General features: G+C 42.4%; 2 protein-coding genes across 4 annotated transcripts in view; both read right to left on the bottom strand.

The window, feature by feature from the left end:
* The window catches only part of lrrk1 (leucine-rich repeat kinase 1), a 55,248-nt gene extending 49,172 nt beyond the window's left edge, over window positions 1-6,076 (bottom strand). Inside the window, exons 1-2 of one of the 3 annotated variants that reach the window (XM_035531811.1) lie at window positions 5,795-6,076; window positions 4,426-4,584 (exon numbers count right to left, since the gene is read on the bottom strand). In XM_035531811.1, coding sequence (XP_035387704.1) covers window positions 4,426-4,509 — 84 coding nt within the window. In that variant the 5' untranslated portion in view covers window positions 4,510-4,584; window positions 5,795-6,076. Of the gene's footprint in view, window positions 1-223; window positions 335-4,425; window positions 4,585-5,794 lie in introns of those variants that run through there. The other 2 variants (XM_035531803.1, XM_035531804.1) reach the window with 2 other exon arrangements.
* Window positions 6,077-6,457: 381 nt separating this feature from the next.
* Window positions 6,458-19,814, bottom strand: aldh1a3 (aldehyde dehydrogenase 1 family, member A3). Its single transcript, XM_035533686.1, has 13 exons — window positions 19,628-19,814; window positions 19,228-19,332; window positions 18,885-19,025; window positions 17,367-17,496; window positions 15,354-15,415; window positions 13,451-13,579; window positions 12,549-12,662; window positions 12,041-12,143; window positions 10,149-10,333; window positions 9,783-9,947; window positions 8,721-8,878; window positions 7,666-7,740; window positions 6,458-7,543 (listed from the first exon to the last, which is right to left on the bottom strand). The coding sequence occupies exons 1-13, from the start codon at window positions 19,724-19,726 to the stop codon at window positions 7,468-7,470; spliced, it is 1,542 nt and encodes a 513-aa protein (XP_035389579.1). The 5' UTR covers window positions 19,727-19,814; the 3' UTR covers window positions 6,458-7,467.
* Window positions 19,815-21,593: the final 1,779 nt, after the last annotated feature.

A 21,593-nucleotide genomic window follows, 5' to 3' on the forward strand; every position in this document is an offset into this window, starting at 1 on the left:
AAACTGTATGCCAAGAATGAACAGGACTGAATCACACCTCTATTTTATATCCACTCTCCACTGTCAGTAAAAATACTGACAGAGCAGAATATGAATACAGCACGCCATATCTAAACAAGCCAACGAATGCGCCCAGCTAACGGGAACCCATCCATGAGATGCAGACTGGTAAGCTGACACTATCTCTCTCTCTCTCGCTCTCTCTTCAGCAGACCGAACATACCTTTTCATGCTTCAGGACAGAATCTGACCATCATTCCCTCGTCCTTCCGCTCACCTGGCGGGATTCGGGTCTGGCGGTGCAGAACCGACACCGCTGTGCTTAGGCTCCGAGACCCGCTCCCCTTCCTTCCTCCCTCCCTGTCCTCGTTGGCAAGGCCACCGCCAGACCTCCAGCCCCACCCACTAAGCAGTGAAACCCAACCCTCCTTTCCCGGCTCCCAGTGGGCTGCGCCAGCGAAGGGGAGATCCTGTCCCTTCCTGGATGACTTCAGCCAGCATATTCCCTAATGCTACCCACGCAGGAGAAGAGCTCGGACAGATTAGCCTAGCTGAATCTTATGTAGCACGACAGCACCGGGCTATCACACACACCCACCCACACACACACACACACACATCAGTGGAGGCATGACAGGACTGAGATAAGATGTGCACTGCTCATGCATACACGCACATGCATACACACAATCACTGCTGCTAGTAAAAATTCTCTAATGCTGAGAAAGCAAGACAAAATAAAATAGCCTAGTGCACCTTTATGGACTCACGGACTGCTTTTGGTGTCTGTTTTCCTCTTTTCTAGCCAAAATGTAATTTCTCAGTGTTTCCCTATAAGAATTGATTTACCTTTGCAACAGAAATGCTGTTGTTGTCAACACAGTCACATTCCTGGTTGGTGACAAGCTACTTATATACTGTGTAGCACAATGATTAATATTAAAAATCATACCACAGCATTGACTCCCATCTTAAACTATAGATACCTAGATAGCATGTACTGGGTGTGAATATAAACCATAAAAGACTATAAACCAAATAGAACCAAAAAGGGTTTCAATGCCAAAGAGAAACCATCTTTGGTTTCCTGAATAAATGTCCAATGAATGGTTCTTTAAATATTTTTTTTTCGTATGTGCCACAAAGAACCATTTTGGTTCTATAAAGAACTATTAATAAGGTTCTTAAAGACCGTGTAATGGTTCTTCGGAGCACGTTTTCAAAAAAAGGTTCCTTGTAGAACCTCTTCTTTAAAGGTCCCTCATGGATCCCTAAATGGTTCCTTGAATGGTTCTTCAGAATTACAGAGTTCTTCAACAGCTAAACATAAACTTAAACATACTGGAACTACAGCAATAACCAGACTATGGGATGTGAACACAATCACCTGTTCTTTAATCTACAAATGAGGAGAAAGAAAGAAAATAATTCACTTTTACAAATGTTGAACTGTCATTAAAACCAATCAGAAAATATCCAACAAATGAAAGCTTGTTTTACATGTCCCAGTCCAACTTCATCAAGCCACTGGCCCACTTGGATGACTGTCCACACATCTGTGTCATATCTGGACAGTAAATAGATATAACTGTTGGATAATGCTAATCAATTCGAACTAGGTAGCTAATCAACCTTATAAAAATAATTGAACTGTTAGCTAGTCATTTATCCTTACACAAACTAAAAGCTGTGTCAACTATTCACTGAGTCGTTGACTAATTACTAAGCATTATCGAATTTATTTACAGTATATCTCAAATATCCATCAAAAACGGGGGTGGTGTGCAAATGCTACTTTAGCCATAAAATGGCACCTAGCTAACATGTTGGTGCCACTGCTAGCTAACAAAGTACTTAGCTAGCCAGCTAACTAGCTTGATAACTGCATATTTCCACCCTCAAAAGAATACAGCTACAGTTAGCTAACCTAGGTTAGATACACTATATTGCCAAAAGTATTTGATTATCTGCCTTCACATGCATATGAACTTGAGTGACATCCCAATCTTAAGCCATAGGGTTTAATATGATGTCAGCCCACCCTTTGCAGCTGTAACAGCTTCAACTCTTCTGGGAGGTTTTTCCACAAGGTTTAGGAGTGTGCTTATGGGAATTTTTGACCATTCTTCCAGAAGCGCATTTGTGAGTTGACATGCTGATGTTGAACAAGGTCTGGCTCACAGTGTCCACAATAATTCATCCCAAAGGTGTTCTATCAGGTTGAGTTCAGGACTCTGTGCAGGTCAGTCAAGTTCTTCCACACCAAACTTGCTCATCCAGGTCTTTATAGACCTTGCTTTGTGTACTGGTGCACAGTCATGTTGGAACAAGAATGGGCTATCCCCAAACTGTTCCCACAAAGTTGGGAGCATGAAATTGTCCAAAATCTCTTGGTGTGCTGAAGCATTAACAGATTCCTTTCACTGGAACTAAGGGGCCGAGTCCAACTCCTGAAAAACAACCCCACACTATAATCGTCCCCACCAAACTTTACACTTGGCACAATGCAATCAGACAAGTACCGTTCTCCTGGCAACTGCCAAACCCAGACTTGTACCCCGGATTGCCAGATGAAGAAGCGTTATTTGTCACTCCAGAGAACACGTCTCCACTGCTCTAAAGTCCAGGGGCGGCTTTCTTTACACCACTGCACCTGATGCTTTCCATTGCGCTTGGTGATGTAAGGTTTAGATACAGCTGCTTGGCCATGGAAACCCATTCCATGAAGCTCTCCACGCACTGTTCATGAACTAATCTGAAGGCCACATGAAATTTGGAGGTCTGTAGCAATTGACTCTGCAGAAAGTTGCCGACCTCTGCACACTATGCTTCTCAACATCCGCTGACCCTACTGTCATTTTATGTGGCCTACCACTTCGTGGCTGAGTTGTTATCATTCCCAATCGCTTCCACTTTGTTATAATAACACTGACAGTGGAATATTTAACAGCTAGCTATCAATCACAGTAACTAGCCAGCTAATGTTAAACCAGTAAGCCTAAATATTTCTGCTTCTTCATTAACTAACTACTTTGCTGGCTAACATATATATATATAAATATATAAATATATAAATATATATATATATATATATATATATATATATACATATATATATATATATATATATATATATTTTTTATTATTACATTTTTATCACTGGTACTTTTTGTAGGGTATTGTTTATTGCACAGCTGTTGACTGCTCCTATGTTGACTAACTCTAGTACTTATTGTTTATTGCACTGATTGTTGTCTGTTATAGAGCTTATATGTATTTTGCACTTCTAGGCATCAGCATTGATCCCTGTATTTCAGCATTCTAGTTCATTGGTTTCTTGGACTCTGACCTACCGTACTGACTAGGATGGAGTCTATGAGTAAATGGCAAAGTGTTTTTGTAAGTTGTTCTGGAGCATCTGCCAAATTCCATAAATATAAATCCAAATGCAAATTTTAAGAACCCTATTTTAAATGCAATTAGAAGCAGAATTAGGGTAGTGCATTATCAGCTGCTATTTGGAGCCATTCTGCGTTTCACTTCTAGCTTCTATATTTAAACAACAAACGTTGAGTTTCCTTGAACCATAACCACCACACAGATGCATTCAATGCAACACCCCGCAAAGGGAAACCAGCCAATACTGTGCCAGCTATGGTGTCCCCATGAACGTGAACTTAATACACATGTGCCCCTGTGTTATGCACATCTTAGCCCAGTCTCATAGCCTTCCAGTGGCCATAAAGAGTACAAACAGATGCATCCACACCAGAAGAAGGACCCAATGGGTCTGATCAATGTAATACACTGTAAATTTAAATTAATTATATAAATGAATGATTTACCTTATGACTCATTATAAAGATGTCATAACTGATACACAATACAAAAATAAAACATTTTTCATATATAAGCAGTATCTCAAAGACAAATAGCACAAGAGGAAGACTTTAGAAAGTTAAGAATGATGTAGCTTATTCTCATTAAACAGCTTGTTAAATTGAAAGCTTGTTAAAACAGCTTGTTAAATTGAAAGCTTAGTTGGCAAGTTCTACTCCTCAACGGTTACTGTGTAATAAGATCATTGACATCTGGACTAGAAGTCAGGTGGTGTTAAGGATATTGGTGTGGTGAAACTTACTGTATTTTACTTATTTATTTATTAGCACACTGGGCTTCACTGATCTTGAGACGTAATCAATTAACATTTTCAGTTTGTCTAATTTTCATATTTTTAGTGAAAATAGTTTTTGTTTCCCATTTAAAACCTGAATAACTCCAATAAAGACAAACAGGATGTAAATGGAAAGGATTTATGGGTCCTGTACGCAAGACCAGTTATTTGGACATGCAGGACATCTCAGTGCCTCTAGAACGAAAGCTTATATGAAATGTAATCAGAGCATGTAGGAAGGACAGATTCACCATCTTGCTCTGCGCTGCTGCATGCAGGTTGGCCCTCCAGGACTTCAGTAGATCCAACATTCCAGTACGACATCGCACCACCATCGGAGCATCTCAGTCGGATGATGCCATTGTAGAGTCGCCCACCAGCATCACCACGAGGACACACGTTTCATTAAACTGAAAGAAAGAAAAAGTGTCAAGAGCGGACTGGCCAGTTTCAAAATAAAAGTGCTGAGGTGAAGTCAGCCGTGTTAGCTCGTCTCATTATCTTGCCAGATCTGGCTGAGCCAATGGTTCAGCTTGCTTGCTGCCAGAATGAAGAGGGCAGCAGAAGCAGCAGCCATGACAGATAAAGGATACACTGGGACAAACACATTTATTGTATAATTTACATTACAACTCCATGACATGATACTGACATGACACTGTGAGGCAACAAGGTGTACCCCTTTTGCACTGGTTCCACCTTTAAATGTTTTAACAAGAAAAAAAACAAGACTTCCAGCTTTAAACACAGAATACAGAGCAGTTCTAAACACTGGCATAGCCAATTCGTACTGCACCAGAGCCAACATTTCATTCACACAGAACTTGTTAAATCTTTTTTTTTTTTTTTTTTTTTTGCTACAGAATATTTTGGTACGTTGTGCAGATCAGATCACCGTCACATCAGCGCGTGCACCCAGCAAAGGCCGAAGCTAGACCAACGATGCCAACTAGAGACGTGACTCATTTTTCCTTGGCCGGGAACAGTGAAGTCATTGGTCACCGAAACAGACCGGGCCTTATTTTGCTTTCTACAGTAATGCCATTTATACTGAATTTCAATGATCTGACAACCGCAGCTAGCAAAAGCTCTTCGTACCAGCCTGTTAATACTGCCGCAGCTCAGGAGCGTGTTTTGCCCGCGGGACTGGAACGCTGCCTCTACCGATACCCAGCTTCGACAACTTTCCAATAAGAAGTATGTGGCGTGATGAGATTTCAGCTTGCACAAGAACTGCAGTGACGGAAGATTTCGTCTAAGATTGACCACACTTTGTAATACAACCACATGCAACAACAACAGTCTCCCTTTATACAATCAGTCGTAAGCGAGCCGCACAAACGCATTACTTGTCAACATTGTCATAACTCTGTTGTTAGAAACCGAGTATTAAAGGAAAACACAGGTAAGAAAGTTGTAAAATAAGCAAAAATAAGTCGGTGCCCCACGTTCTAAATGATGTGATAATCAAATCGATGTTTGTTCTTTGTAAACTTTGTATCCCTCGTGCTGTTTTCAAGACGCATTCCATGCGCATGTGTGCAAATGTTCCATATCGCGTGCTAACTTTGTCGTAATTAGTGCAGACTTCTTAACAACGTTCAGAAGTAGGTCACTTACCAATATTTCCAATCGACCTCTCCCTATGGCGTAGTGCGAGCAAACTTGGGAAGTTCGCTATTTTAAACAATTCAGATGTATACTAAGGAGGAGAAAACCATGAACCACAGTTTGTCTACAGGTTTGAAGCCTTCAGTAGCCAGTTTTACTTCCTGGTGTCGCCTGATGCAAAGTATTTTCCCTTCAGAAACTAACGCAACAGGATTGCATGATACTGGAGGAGACAGTGAACACGAGGGACGTGTACTATAGTGGGGTCTGGTAGGTCTGCTGCAATTACCGAAATCCGACTAGGGAAATGCAAACAGAAGCAGCGCGTTCGAAGGAGATGCCTAGTGAATAGTGATAACATTTCCACGTTGTTTTTTTTTTATAAAAAAAAATGGTGCAGAGGTACTATGGCAACAGTAATGGGCATAAGACAATGACCTCACGGTGCTATATATACATATGTATATGTATGTATGGAAAGTGGCATGTATTTATGTCCTTATGACATTTAGTTGGTCCCCAAGAAATATTATTTTAAAACTGAAAGATCACAAAGGTTTTCTTTTGGTTTCTAAAAGTTTAGAGTTAGGTTTTGGGGAGGCATAGCATTATTTACATAGAGTAATGCACAATTCAATGGACTTACCAGACCCAAGGATGTAAGAGTGAACATCAACTTAAAGAAAGATTTTATTTAAAAGTTTAACAGCTTTTAAAAAGGTAAAAGCCATTTCAAGCAACAAAGTGAGTAATATGTATTTTCAACATTTTGAAATATATGCATGTACATTCTGACATTAGAGATGTTTTCTCCCATTTAACTTTTAATTATAAAGGCAGGCACATGTAACAAGGCTTACAGCAAGATGTCCAAGTATTGAAAACACCTCGATTACAGTACACCTATCACATCTATTACAGTACAGTACAAAGGATAGTAACTTCACTAGGTTTTCTCCTACATCTGTCACAACAGATGTATAATAATAATAATAATAATAATAACCTTCCTTTTTTTGAGGTGTTTAAGACTACATGTCCAAAACCTAGTTAATGTTCAATTGAACATGTCCTGAACTTATGGCACAGGAACTCAGTATCAAAAACCTTCATTTATCATCTCCAACTCTCTTACAGCTTGTTTCTTTAGAATTATTGCAATGGAGGAAGTGAAATGTAATACCAAGTTTATGTAACAGGATTTAATGGTAGACAAAAAAAATCATCTTTGTCAATGAAAACCAACTCAAGCCAATCAAATATGATATCTGGCACTTTTGTATGAATATTTTCCTGAAATGCAGATGAAGTTATATACTAGATGTTTTTGAATTTGGAAATGTAGGAACACACAAACAAATGGGACATAGAAACAAACAAGGAGAGAACTATGATCATAGTTCCTGGAAATAAAGACATCCAGATTCATACAAATAAAAATTATTCCGAGTTTGAATCTGTACAGCACATCTAACAGATTTTTTAAAAGCTGGAACCAGAAGAGTTGGAATGTGAGAAGGCATTTCATTGAGAAGGTTCATCATGACATAGGAGTTTTGTAGGTCTCTAAAATTGTCCCTCCCCCACCCGTCTCTTTAGTCACGGGTACAAGGCCCGCTCTGATTGGATCGTTGGTGTGTGGGGTTTGCTGGATGTGGGAAACCAAAAGACGGTGACATCCCTCACACAGTCAGCTGATCGTTGAGCTTGATGGTGATGGCTTTCACCTCAGAGTACTCAGCCAGCGCATACTCCCCACTGCACACAGAGAAGTTAGCGTTTACCTCTATGGGCCGGGTGACTCACGGCTGTAATGCTACACACTGGGTTTTACTGATTGCAGTAGAAGCCCTGGAGGGCCAAAAAGATATTGTACTCACAGCTCTCGTCCGTTTCCTGACATCTTATAGCCCCCAAAGGGAGCCTGAGCGTGGAGGGCATTGTAGCAGTTCACCCTGACATGAAGAAAAAAAGACAGGGTGGAACAATACGAAGACATGATTTTTATGGCTTACAGATTACATTTAGGATCATCTGAAATTACAGATCTACAAGTAATGATATATCCTGACTTTGGTAACATCCTTGATAAATCTGTCCTGATGATAAATTAATACGGAGACACAGCCACTGTTGTATTGATTAAATTGAAAAATATTTTGACATTATGGCCTAATTTCAGAGGTATATAGAATAAACTCTTACAGTATGTCAGAGCAGAAAGCAGCAGTCCAACTATAAATAAATGCTTGTACTGGCTCCATCTAGTGGCTAGTTTATGGAATATTAGGATTGACCTCTTTCCTTCTGGAAGAAAAACGTTTAGAACCGCCATAGTTATTGTACCATTATCTTAATACTAATCTATCAATCAATCATTCTCATTGAGTAACACACCAAGTATAAATTTACTATAAATATACTATATAACTAACCTTATTGTTTTCCAAGGGTCTCATGCAGTATAAGGTTTAGTATGAGGCAGTTCAGTTTTTTTCTTTTATGACTGAGTTGCACTTGTTTTATAGCATTTTATAGCTCAGTTGCACTGCTTTTAATTTGTTTACACGAGCAAGTGGTACTTTCCCTTAAAAATAAAGTCTGCCGTTTTCTGAGCCAAATCAGTGTATTATATAAATCAGAGCTGTTTAAAACGAAGACGTTTTTGACTCACTTTAAAGTATCGACAATTCAATCAAATTGCAACCTCAAAATCAAAATGGTATCAAACCTAAAACACGATTAAATGTTCCTTAAGCAATGCAATTGACACGTCGCAAAAAAAAAACAAAAACACAAAAACCGTCCTCTGGCAATTGGTCAATTGGCCGATGTTTCTAAAGTTCCAAACGGCTGCGTAACTTAAGGAGTACTCCACACCCCACGGGCGAGGCGTCGGTACGGGTCGACCGGCGGGCGGCGGGCGGCGCCTTACCAGACAGTCCCTGCCTCCAGCGCCGAGGACACGCGCATCGCTCGCTCCACGCTGCGTGTGAACACCGCAGCGGCCAGGCCGTAGTGCGTGCTGTTCGCTCTTTCGATCACTTCCTCCTGGTTCTTAAATTTCATTATGCACTGCACTGGCCCGAAGACCTGTAATTTTGACAGCATTATACGTTATCTATTAGCACTGCTTTATATAAGCACGCGGTGTTATAAAAGTGAATGTTACGGAAAGATGAGTCCTACCGAATCCTTCACATCGCAGGCAGTGAGGTTTGGGATAAATACAATAGATGAACACAGAGGGCCAAAAACAGACATTAATAAAAATCACATGTGGTCCTGGCACTGAGCTCACAAACAGATACTAACATTGCTACACATCAGGACCAATCAGGGATATAAAAAAAATGACTAAACCAAATTAGAACATATCAAAAACAACAACCATTGGAAAACACAAGCACAAAACAAAATGCAATGTTGTCTGGCCCTGAAGTGACAGTACACTGTGTCAGACCACACAGTGACTGATATTAATACAATACAGAGTCATTAAACAGCCTGGCCATACAGAGCATGTGATACAAAAATCATCGTTTCACTAAGAACAGAGAACTTGGTAGCAGTGAGAAATAGTTTAAAGAGAGAGGCGCACTTTCTGACTGAATGTGAAATATTTGTCTAGTAACGCAGAATATACTTCATAAAAATTAAGACGATACACCCCGAGTTTAGCTGTTTCTTGAATATGACAATTTCCATCTTATTAGGAGAGAAGAGAAAGCAGAGTTTTAGCAGGACCTTATGCAACGAGACGTTTGAGTACACGTCACAGCCTTCACATGCTTACACACTCAAACCACTAGAGGGCAGAAAACCCATGTACTCCAACCTACAGCAACTTGACTGGACTTCATAAATACAGCATTGCAGATGTCATTACCTATACTGCCCATATAAGTAATCTACACATAATATCCTTCCCATATAAGAAATCTACACATAATACGCAGAGTGCAGCAGAAAGGGTTTGTGTGTTAGGTGTCTGCACCTCCTCTTTTGCTAGGCGCATGTGGTCTATGACGTCCGAGAAGACGGCGGGCTGGATGAACAGGGCCTTGTCCTGCAGCGCATAGCCTCCACACTCCAGCCGGGCGCCCTCTCTCTTACCGCTTTCCACCAGCTCGAGAATCATGTCAAACTGCTGCTGGTCAATCTGCCCGCACGGGCCGAGGCGGAGAGGAGGAGCAAGGGAACATGGGAAGGAACAAGAGATCGGGAGATCAGAGGAAGCATCGTTTGAACGCTATGCAGGACACAGTCTGACATTGCGATCCACACAGAACATGGAGGACATGGTTAGACATGACAGGAGACAGCACCGAGAGCCGAAGAGGACTTGAGACGGGTGGTGTACCTGAGGCCCATGTGATGTGCAGGGGTCCATGGGATCCCCAGCTGTGATTTGTTTGGCGCTTGCAATACTGAGTCTCACAAACTCGTCGTAGACGCACTCCTCTACGAACACACGGGAGGCAGCTGTGCAGCACTGACCCTGGTTATAGAACGCCCCCTTCTGGGCCTCCTGCACTGCTAATGGCACTGTACACACACACACACACACACACAGACACACACAGACACACACATGTTCAGTCCAGATACTTTATGTTATGTACACTTCCCTGAGAGTTCGGTTTTAGTCACGATTACAGTCAATAATTTTAAGCATTTATAAAACTGTTCTTTAAGATGTCTTTGACATTAATTTGACCTTTCAAATGAATGACAACAGATTGGAAGAAATTTGTGTTTTCCTTCCTCTGAAAATCCACTTCCTAAAAAACAAATGTTTGTAGAACATTACAGAAATGATCATCATGTGGCAGATTGTGAATGTGCAATTGTTTGTGGAAATGAAACAAACAGTTGACTTGTGACAAAAATAAATAAATAAAAATAAATAAAATTAATATATATATTTTGTCACTGACAGTACTACCATCACCCTTCCAAACAGTTTATTAAATTTCATTCAAACCAGGAAAACAGACATTGATTCCAAATCTCACGAATACTACATTTCATATCAGGCCCCTACAACAGCCCATAAGAGTATAAAGGAGTACAAACTTTCTCCTCAGGCATATAACAGCACATCTTATTTATAGGGTATCACATGCATCTTGGTAAAGGAAGGATTCTTGACTGCTTTGTTGTATTAGCTGTACACCTGTATCTGATAATGACCATATCCCGACATTCCCTGCGCTACACGTCGCTCGTCTCTCCTGTGTGGAGGTAGTCCCCATGACCTCCAAAAAAAAAAAGAGAAATCCTTAAAAAAAATCTGGCCTTGTCACATCTTTCACTACAAGGACTTATGCAGGAAACACATTGTCCTTCCATAAATAGGCTATTCATAGCCATGTCTGTTTTCTGTGCCAATAATGCGCATTAATATGTAATGGCAGTTGCGCATGTTCACAGATCTTTAACTACTATTCATAAGACGTCTGGAAAGTTGCACAGTCGCTTAAGATCTCACTAGGATCCAGTTTAACAACATTTTTTTAAACTCAAAACTGGACTCGAGACTCTGCTTTCTGGTACCTCCATTGAAAACAAACAAACAAAAAACAAAAAAACAAAGCTCCTGTGTCTTTGTCGCAGTTTTTGTCGGACGGCGCGATTACCCATTTCAAGGTCGGTTAGAAGCAGTCATGCACTCGGATCAAAACCGCACGCGGCGTGACAGACAAAAGGGCTGGAAGAGACCCAGACCCGGCAGAATCCCACGGCTCTACCGAAGCACTTGAGATGGTACGCGTCCAAGCCGCTCAATCTGCACCCACAGCTCCCTGCTGAGCCACGGGCCAGCTGTCCCACGGCCATTCGATAAAGCTGCATATATATTCACAGGCTGAGCTGTGTAGAAAGGGGAGCAGAGGGACTGAAGCACTCTGCTTGAAAATACGCAACAAATGTTACACCGTAAGAGTTATACCCCCTAGCCGATGCTCACTTGTTATGCGTTCTCTGTTTTAACCAAGTCCGAACGCACTTCAGAAAGTCGGAGCACAGCGGCACACCATGCACATGCCGAGCCGTTATTGTCGTTCACGTTTGTTTCTTCTCACCAGGGTTAGCGTCATTTTTTCTCTCTCCCATAATCAGTTAGGCCGATTTTTTGGACTCAGTGCGCTTATTCCCAGGCTTCTCTCCCAAACACTGCTGTATATGCTCATGCCCTTTGGTTTCAGTGGAGAGCCATAAAAAGAGGAAAAGTGAAATAACCACATCACTCACGGTCTGCGTCGGCAAACACAATGCAGGGGTTCTTTCCTCCCAGCTCCAGAGTCACTCTTTTCAGGTTGCTCTTGGCCGCCGCCTCTTTGATCAGCTGACCCACCTGAGCACAAAGAGAGCAACGGGTGATCAAGAGAAAAGCGTGGAGCGGAGAAACTCGGCGGCGATGCTGCGTCGACAGCCTAGCAGCGAGTCAAGGCTTGGAGAAGAGCTTGCAGAACACGCAGTTCCCGTCCAGAGCCCATGTGGCTGGCTTCATGGGATTTTATGTAAAAATACAAACTTTCTCCTTTGCAGTATGTCTGCTATGTGTCTCCTTCTGTGCAGATCATGTGAACAGTGTATAATGCAGGATGTATAAGAAGAGATCTGCCACCAGTGTTTTCAGAGCGCCGGAGGGGTTAATAGCTCCCGCCAAATTGATGTTCGTGGTTTAGAAAAAAAGTGTCAGATGACAAAATGTCGCCCCAATCATCTTTAAATGGATCTGTGGATTACTCCAGCCCACCTCTGTGGAGCCGGTGAAGGCCACTTTGTCGATGCCCATGTGGCCGGCGATGGCGGCTCCGGCTGTTGGCCCGAAGCCGGGTACGATGTTCACCACTCCTGGAGGAAAGCCCGCCTGCGTGGCACAAGATCAACGTGTAGTGAGCAATCATTAGGAACGAGAAAAGAGAAAAGACACCAGCGCTTAAGACCAGGGCTTTGCTACAAAGGCAGGGAGCTGACTGATGCGCTGAAGCGACGTTAAATAGGGCACAACAAATGTTCACAGGACAAGGAACGGGTTGCCAGTTTGGGAATAATACACACAAAGGAGAGGTTTTCCCTTTGAACCTTCAAAACCACAGTCATTCATGTTGCTCTTTTAATTTTTTTGTACCTGATAGTGACATACAAAAAAAAAAAAAAAAGCAGAGGAATAAACTGATTACATGGAGTAAAGACTCATCCAGATTTTAACTAACAATCATTTACAGTCTACAGTTTTGCTAACCTACAGTATTTTATTTCATGTCCCCAAAAGCATAACAACTGTAAACAGTCTGTCTTCCCAGTGCAGCAACCTGGCAGCTTCAATACGTTAAAATGCTAGAATACAGAGTCTGCTTTACTCATTATAAATAAAAATCCCCCCCCCCCCCCCAAGCCTATTTTCTATGGTTTCTTTAAGGGCTCAAACCAAAAGCAAAATGGATTAGATTACACCAGCAGCCTTAGCAAGGTGCCACATTTCCTACACAGATATTTCTACAGTTTTGTTTCCCTCCCCACTCTATATTTCTTTTAGCAGGAAGTGCAACAGTGAGTGCTGTCCCCTCCCCCTTAACAACTCAACCCTGTCACTCGCAAGAGGAGAAAAGGCATCTTATCCTGACAGGTTAATGCCAGGCTCTCCGTGAACCTCACCTCCTTGATAAGCGCACCGGTGTAGAGGGCCGTGAGCGGGGTCTGCTCGGCGGGCTTGATGACCACTGTGTTTCCACAGCACAAGGCTGGCGCGATCTTCCACATGAACATCAGCAGAGGAAAGTTCCACTGTAGACAAACACACACACACACACACAAATACCATCTCAAAAAACCTCCCCGAGTGGGTTTACAGGCAACAGTCGAAGGCTGGCCAATGAGATCATCTTCACCTAATCCTGAGAGTGTCTAACTTGGATTTAAATAATAGTAGTGGTGGGATGTGTTAGATGCCTCCGGGCAGATTATGTCTCTAGAGGTCTAGAAAAAAAAACAACGGAAAAACATGAGAATGTTGGTAATTCTAGAAATCATAAAAACATGCCAGATGCATTGACAAGACTGTGAAACTGGTCATAAAATACGCATGTGAATTACATGTTTACTGCTTTTACAGCTCTGGAGATGCATTCACTGAAATTATAGATTATTTTTGATGTTTCACATGCCCAAAAGACAGTTTCCTGTTTTTCTTTCTTCATGGGTCATGTCCTTGGTGTGTCAGGAGAGGTTTTTTTTTATTGTAATTTTCAGTAATTATCTGCAATATGACATGCAGATTTTATGATATAATCTTCCATGTCCAACAGCAGTTTTGCTGCCTTTGTTGCCAGAGCAACCGCACAAGATAGCATTTATTTGGATGCTTCTCGGGGTTTTTTTCCTCCTCCTTACACCATCAAAGTCAGTAACATGATACATGGAAGCATCTCACCCACTTGAGAAAATATTAAAAACCAAAACTCTCATCACTCCAACTAGATTTGTTCATTATTATCAAAAGCAGAGATCAACATGGCTATAGATGCACAAGCCTTCATCAACCCCCCCCCCAAAACAAAACAAAACAAAACAAAACAAAACAAAACAAAAGAAACCCAAAAACAAATATTGCAAGCCCTGTGACAAAAATGTGTACTCAGGATTAAGCTTTAGAGATGCAGGGATCAATAGAGTTTAAGATTAAGATTGAATTACTAGTGAAATATTATCCATTTTATCCATCAGTGTAAATCTCACCTGGCACCCCCAGTAAAGCTCTCCAAACATGAGGAAAAGTAGATTTAAAAAATGAACTGTTGCATGATGCTTGTATGGAAGCTGCAAGAGATTTTTAACAAATTGTGAAACAGTGATATGGATCTGGTTTGTGCACGTGCGTGTAAGCGTATTAAACTGAATGGGTTGTAGTGAAAACTTTTGTTAGAATATATGAAGTCATAATCCAATATTGTGAACTAGTTTTGATGGTGTGTCTGTACAGTGGCATTGTCTCCTATAGCCAACGCCTGTCTAGATTTAGTTACAGATCAGTCTAGGAAACGCCCATACACTCTCTCTCTCTCACACACACACACACACACACACACACACACATACACACATCTAGAATATTTTAAATGACAACCTTATTGTCTACTTTTTCAATAAAATATATTATGCTTTTACAATTTGTTGGCTGTGATTAATTAACTCTGTCATGTCATTTCTATGGGCTTTCAAAACAGTGTGTAATGTTAGAAAGCTCATATAATCCGGCTCCATCCTGCACCACTCCTTCTCACATACATGGATGTGAAATCGTTACACTGAAAGAAGGTCAACCAATAAGGTAAAGTCTCACCACCCCGTGGATGACATCACACTACAGCATCACCAAAGACCTTTCGGAGGTGGCACGACCCCTCTGTTTGCCTACACCACAACATTCCTACACGACTCTCCCGTCTTCCACCCACAGATGCGCGCACAGATATAATCATGACTGTCAACACTCGACCAGGAGCCAGAGTGACACGCGTGCGGCATAACAGTGAGAAACAGGAGAACGGCACCCACTTACAGGAATGATCGCTCCACACACACCGACGGGCTCGTGTTTGGTGAAGCACATGAAATTGTCATCTGTTGGAAACAAAAATTGAGCAGTGGGTAAGCGTGACACCATACGGGCATTCCTTTTACACACACTCTTTGTTTCTGCAGCGAGCTTTTGGATGTGGTCTCCAAAACCAAACAAGAAGGACAAAAGCTTTAAAACAGAAGGAGGGAAAAAAAGCATTTGCCTCAATGGGTTACACAAAGCCGTGCTCAGGAAGTGTATATACGCTCTAGCGTTTTGTTATGTTTTTTCCACTCTCATCTCTCTCTCTTCGCAGAGACAGCGTGAAAGGAAAGCGCCATGAGGTGTGTGAAAAGCTAGGGCAGGAGTTCATGCTCTCCGCAGGTCGGCTCACACGCACACCTTTGTTCCTCCTCCACGGTCTCCCTTTCCCTTCCTCTCCCGCTCCCAGGAATCAGATATCCTGCCAGGGGTAAGGTTTTATCACATCTCCTCCTGTCTGGACCTTGGGCATGCTGAGCGCTGAGCGCCACTCTGGTCGGGCGACTTGCCGCTTCCTCGTCAAGGTGGACCTGAGGCCAGACGTGGAGAGGCCCTGTACCATTGGCCCCCGCAGCAGGACTGAGGGCTTTTCTCACAGTGATGCAGGTGTTGGTCGGTGTCCCTCACAAAAGGGGTGGGCCATTTATTCTCATTTTGCTCTAGATGTCCTGCATTCTTTTATTATTGATCAGTTGAGCAGTACAAACAAAGAAACAAATAAACAAAGTTTTATGGTGTGACACTTAATTTCCAAAATAGGCAGCTATGACGTAAGAGAAACCAGCTCCGTTTACAATTAAAGGGCAGCCCCTGACTTCAGCAGTGAAAGTAATCAAATATAAGTCTTTTTTTCTCCCTCACAAAACTGCACAATCACACTAAACAAACTCAAGACGAGTGTTCATGAACACCCATGCCTCCCAGCACACACACACACACACACACACACACACACACACACACACACACACACACACATACATCAGGTAGAGCATCCCACACACATATATGACATTTCAGGTGTCACCCCTGCATAGAGATGAAGGGGCTCTGTCTGCTAATCTGCTACAGCTAGCCTCTCGGAGGCCTGACCTTCTCGTGTTTCTCCACGCAGCAGCATGTCGGCGGGATTACAGACCCGGTTACTCTCTTCCCACAGTGCTCATCTCTGCCTGGCATCCGCCAACATGACTTTCCTGCTCCCCCCCACCCCAGTCTGCTTGTCAAAGGTTACATTTACATGGCTGACGAGCGGACGAGAAGGGAAACGCACTCTTCTGTTTTAAAGATCAAACAACTTCATTTTGCTGTAGACGTCGACCCCTTTGCTTAAGGAGTGAAGTGTCACAGTGTCCATGTCAGGTTTGTTTGCGTGTTTGTTTGATTCTTTGTTTTGTTTTTACTTGGCAGATGAAACGAAGGTGGCGCAGATCAGTCACACGGAACACATGCCTGAGTTTGTGGTGAGCTGGCTGCCATGCGCTCATCTCCTGGCCTGCCGTTCGGAGCATCTGATAGAGCCGTCTCTGGTGCCGGCTCCACGGCTCATCCGCGGCCCTCGCGGTCGCACCTCAGCGATTGGGATCAGAGCAGCTTCCTGTTCCATTGTGCTTCAGGGACCCCTTTCGCCTTTTAGTGCTTTATTTGAATCTAATCAGGAGGAAAGAGGAAGACTCGCTTTGTCTATGGGATCTCCTGGAGTGACAGGGCCGCTGGCGAAGGGGAAGAATCGAGATGATCCTCCACCTAAGGCTACAGGGAGGCAGCCCACCATGTTCCATTCATCAGCTCCCCTCTGCGGGCCTCGCAGAAGAGAACCTGAAGAGATCTTCAACAGCACATGCGGTCTAGCCGTGCTTAAAAGCCGAAGGGCAGACACAAAAGGCCTTTCAAAGGAGCTTGAGTGGTGTTTGGCACATGTTTTCTGGACATGATGTGTGTTGTCGTGCGCCCGGCAAAACGTTCACTCACCCACGGGCATCGTTTTGCCATGAATCTTATCGGCCCAGCCAGCGTAGTACCTCAGGGTCTTGATACTTCCATCGAGATCGACAAAAAATGACTGCAGAAAAGGCTTCCCAGTGTCCATAGTCTCCATAGTCTGGAAATAGAGAAATATGTTAATTAAGAATAACACTGTCAGAGTCCTCTTTGATTATTCAAGGCTGATTTATCTTACTTTTGTAATTCTTATTATTTTATATTATCGGTTAGTTCCTCCAGTGTTCAGTTGAATAAGTAAGTTTAAGTATAATTCAATCTATGACTGCATTAGCAATTCTAGTCAGGCAGTCTTGAGAGGCCTGCTCATTTTAGAAGACTTATTTTGATATTTTGATGCTCATAATGTAACACACAATGCCTGGAGAAGTTGGTGCCAAAGAACAATTTCTACATGTGGCAGAAATGCGAAGGATTTCATATTCTGTGGAGTCATGGATCAAGAAATTAAAAACATTAAAAATACAAGAAATTGAGACGGGCTTGCAAAGCAGCACATAGTGAGGAGACTGGCAGAGAAGTGAGGAGGGGGCACAAGCCCTCCTGAGAAAGCAGCTTTCATAACAACCCGCTCTGTGAGCGAGGGCCTGCACCCAGGACTGCTGGGTCGGCCGATCTACTGTATGCTCTCCACCTGGAGTAAAAGGGCGTGCATCAAATCCGTCATCTAAAAATGGACTATAGAATGTATTTCAGAATTTTGCACATACAACTCAGAAATCCTGGGAAGGTCCGTCAGCAAACTGTATAATACAGAGTTCTGTAAGTGTGTGCACTATCCAGTTTGCTGCCTGACTTTCCCAGGATTTCTGAGCTGTGTGTTAATAGACCTACTTTAAACCTTAAATTACAAGAGTCCCTGATCAACAAAGTATAGGATTGTTGATGTGTTGATAAGGAGAAAGGAGCCTGGGAACATCTGATCCAAATTCCATGTATTTTTAAAAAATACAATAATCAAAATTAGAGTAATTAGCCAGTGCCGATTTATAGATCATAATTGTGATTTGCAGTCACTGGTAATCATACAATATTACTTTTCACATCTGAGAAGCAAGTATACTCAGCATAGGTTAAATTATATCTGAAAAACTGTGTGTGTGTGTGTGTGTGTGTGTGTGTGTGTGTGTGTGTGTGTGTGTGTGTGTGTATGTGTGTGTGTGTGATCTTAGTGAACGTTTCTCTTTTCTTCTGCCATTTAAATATTCAAGCTGGGTGTAAGAACAAACTTTTCAATATACAGTTAAACACTGGAAATCTGAAGATAGCCTCCCTTAGCATTTTTGTTTTTTGTTGCAGAAATGATCATGCAAACATCCAAATATTTTAAGTTCAAAAGTATACTCTGGTTATTTTTATACAGTTTTATGGAGGCAACTTAAAACTCAGGCCGCAGTGACAATGGCAACACGTGCAGCAGCACTGAACTGACGCACTCAGACAGGCAGAAGGAGAACTGGGCAGATTATGCCAACGGTTTAAACTTACAGCGAGCAGACATCGGTCCCTCTCCAGCAGATCGGCCAGTTTGTGCAGTAGTCGCCCCCGGCTCGACACGTCCATCCTTCGCCACGTCGATCCCCTCTTCCCAGCTGCTTTTGCGGCGTCCACAGCCTTATCTACATCAGCCTTTAGAGGCGAGTGATCGTCTTACTATTCGTTCACAGTAAAGCATCACTTCACTGCATATTAAATGTAGAGGAACCATATTTTAAATATGTTTTGCAGAGCACAAACATTGGTTCCAAGAATATAATCATATTTGCCTTCTTAAAATAAATAAATAAATAAATGTATAAAATGGAATAACGAATAAAGTCGAACGACTTACTTTATCCGCTTCTTCGATTTCACAGATTTTGACACCTGTTGCCGGATTAAACGTCGGAAACGTCTTTCCTTTTAACGAGGAATGCCATTCGTTGTTGATAAAAATCTACATATTTGAGAATGATTCATATTAAGGAAGACTTCATTAGAACATAAACACATATTATGGCCACATTTTTTTGTATTTTAACGACTGGGTAGATCTGGTTTCAAGTTACCCAGGATTAACCTGTGCACCACATAATTCATAGAACATCGGTTACGAACGTGGTCTCACAATTACGCGCGTACAGTTGGCATTACGCATTGTTACTACATAAGTCGACCTACGCATTTCGCGCTTTTTAATTACAATGACACAAAATAAAGAATAAAAAAAACCCCATTTCAAATTATCTTACCTTAGTATGTTTGATCTCTGAGATCTTACAAGGTTGAGGCAAAGGAGGTGGAATGAGATTTTGCGGCAGTCCGTTTTCTGTCGTCCCGTTCTGTGCCATAGCCTAATAGGGCAATCGGTGGTTTGCGGTATAATTGGATAAAGAAAGTACAACTTTATGTCCAACGAGCATGATTCTGCATCTGTTTATAAGAACCTTTAAAGGTCCTCCCCTTTGAGCTATGCTGTACTCCGCCCACCATGTCACGCTCGCGGGCATCCACCGCAGGCACCGAGCACTAATCGGCTATTTCGTCTTCTGAACACTTGAGGACGATAAGCATTGGAATACGACAAGTTTGCTAGCGACCACAACAACTTGTCAATGTTTTCTGTTTTTTAACAGGCGTGCTCTGGGTTTTTTTTTTTTTTTTGTTTTTTTTTTACAGGCGTTAAGAATAGACCTAGTTCTTGGGCGCGCGTGTGCTGTGTGTATGAGCGACTGTACGATGATGTTTGTCAGTAATTGCATAAACGTATCTCTAATTATTTCTTAACGACACCTCACAGCAAAACCGTTATCAGCAATTTTCAAAAATCCTGATCCTTATTTTATCATTCGTTTTACTGTTGTTTTGATGCGTTTGGTGCGTTGATCAAAAAGTAAATGGATTTTTAGTTTAAGCAGTGGAACAAATTATGCCAAAGTACTTTGCACGTGTGTATCAAGCAAAATCCAAGGTTGTGTTTAAAAAGTACATTTGGCTGAGTAAATTAAGATCATGGCCACGGAGAATATCTACATATTAAATACCAACAAAATCCTATTATTATTATGCGCGACTCATTACAAGAAATAAACAGCAAGCTGCCCCCCAACGTCAGCAGAATGGAAATTATTGGCCGTGTCCCGGTGTCAATCAACGGAAGTAACGAATGCGAATTAATTATCCAGTACAAGATTCACATTTTAACAGAGCCGCTTTGATCTGGTCGTGGAGGGCCAGATTGAAGACGACTGGTGGCCAGCCATCAGACTGGCCAAGGTGTGATGAGTTCTGATGTTTATCGCAAACTTGGTTTTTGCACCTGGGCCTGATGAAGTTGGCCAGAGTTGAACGCTTGCGAGCACATGCTTTTGTTCGACGGGACAAAGCTCTTTCCAGCTTTGGGCTCGTTCTCAAACACTGCCGCTATTGTTTCCCCTCCGTTGCTTCTTGTCACTCTCCTTGTCAAAGTTTAATGAGGACAGCGAGCTTTCGCATTCTCATTTCTCACTCCAGCGGCTTCCTAACACTTCCTAATGAGGGTCAGGCTCGTAGTGACCGAGCGAAAGGAAGACAGGAAGCCGAGCGCAGGGGAAGGAAGGAGTGAAAGTTAGGCAGTGGAAAAAAAGGGGGAGACTTGGAAGGGATTAGAGGAGTGGCGACGCCGCGGGGGAACGCACACGTTTGACCGTCGGAAGGCTCTGGATGCTTTAGTCAAAAATGTAAGAATAGCATGTTCAGTCGAATGTAGACTTTCTGACGGCCAATGCACGGCCCTGTGGAAATGAAAACGTCCTACTGTTAACAATGATTGGTACCTCCTCTCCCACTCCAAAAAAAGAAAAAGAAAAATCGCTGGATAAACGCGCGCAAATGCGACATACAAGTTATATAATAATTATTTATCACCCTTGGAGATTCAAGGTGTCCTCCAAGTATTAAAACTGACCCCAAAGCATATTTAAATGACTGCCGCGAGCGTCGTGGGAAAACTCGGGCAGGTGCCCCCATTCTGCAAGCATGGGCGCTCTGGTTAATTGGCGTCCCACACCTTTTTAACGAAGGTCAGGTTCTCTCTCTCGCTCTGCTTCATGGCAACTTAGAAGCATTAGCCGGCTAATTGTAATGACTGCATGCTCAAAGAAAATGCAGTCTCCTAACGCTGTCCACGCACAGAGCTGAATGGATACGTTGAACCGCTTATTCAGAGTATCTTCTCTG

The sequence above is a fragment of the Electrophorus electricus genome, chromosome 1 (genome assembly GCF_013358815.1).
Source record: "Electrophorus electricus isolate fEleEle1 chromosome 1, fEleEle1.pri, whole genome shotgun sequence".
NCBI lineage: Eukaryota > Metazoa > Chordata > Actinopteri > Gymnotiformes > Gymnotidae > Electrophorus > Electrophorus electricus.

Coding starts and splice junctions, on each gene's coding strand:
- aldh1a3 (XM_035533686.1), bottom strand. CDS start 19,726: ATGGCACAGAACGGGACGACAGAAAACGGACTGCCGCAAAATCTCATT. Junction 17,497..18,884: donor GGGACCGATGTCTGCTCGCT/GTAAGTTTAAAC, acceptor CTCTATTTCCAG/ACTATGGAGACTATGGACAC. Junction 7,741..8,720: donor CTGGAGGCAGGGACTGTCTG/GTAAGGCGCCGC, acceptor TCTTCATGTCAG/GGTGAACTGCTACAATGCCC.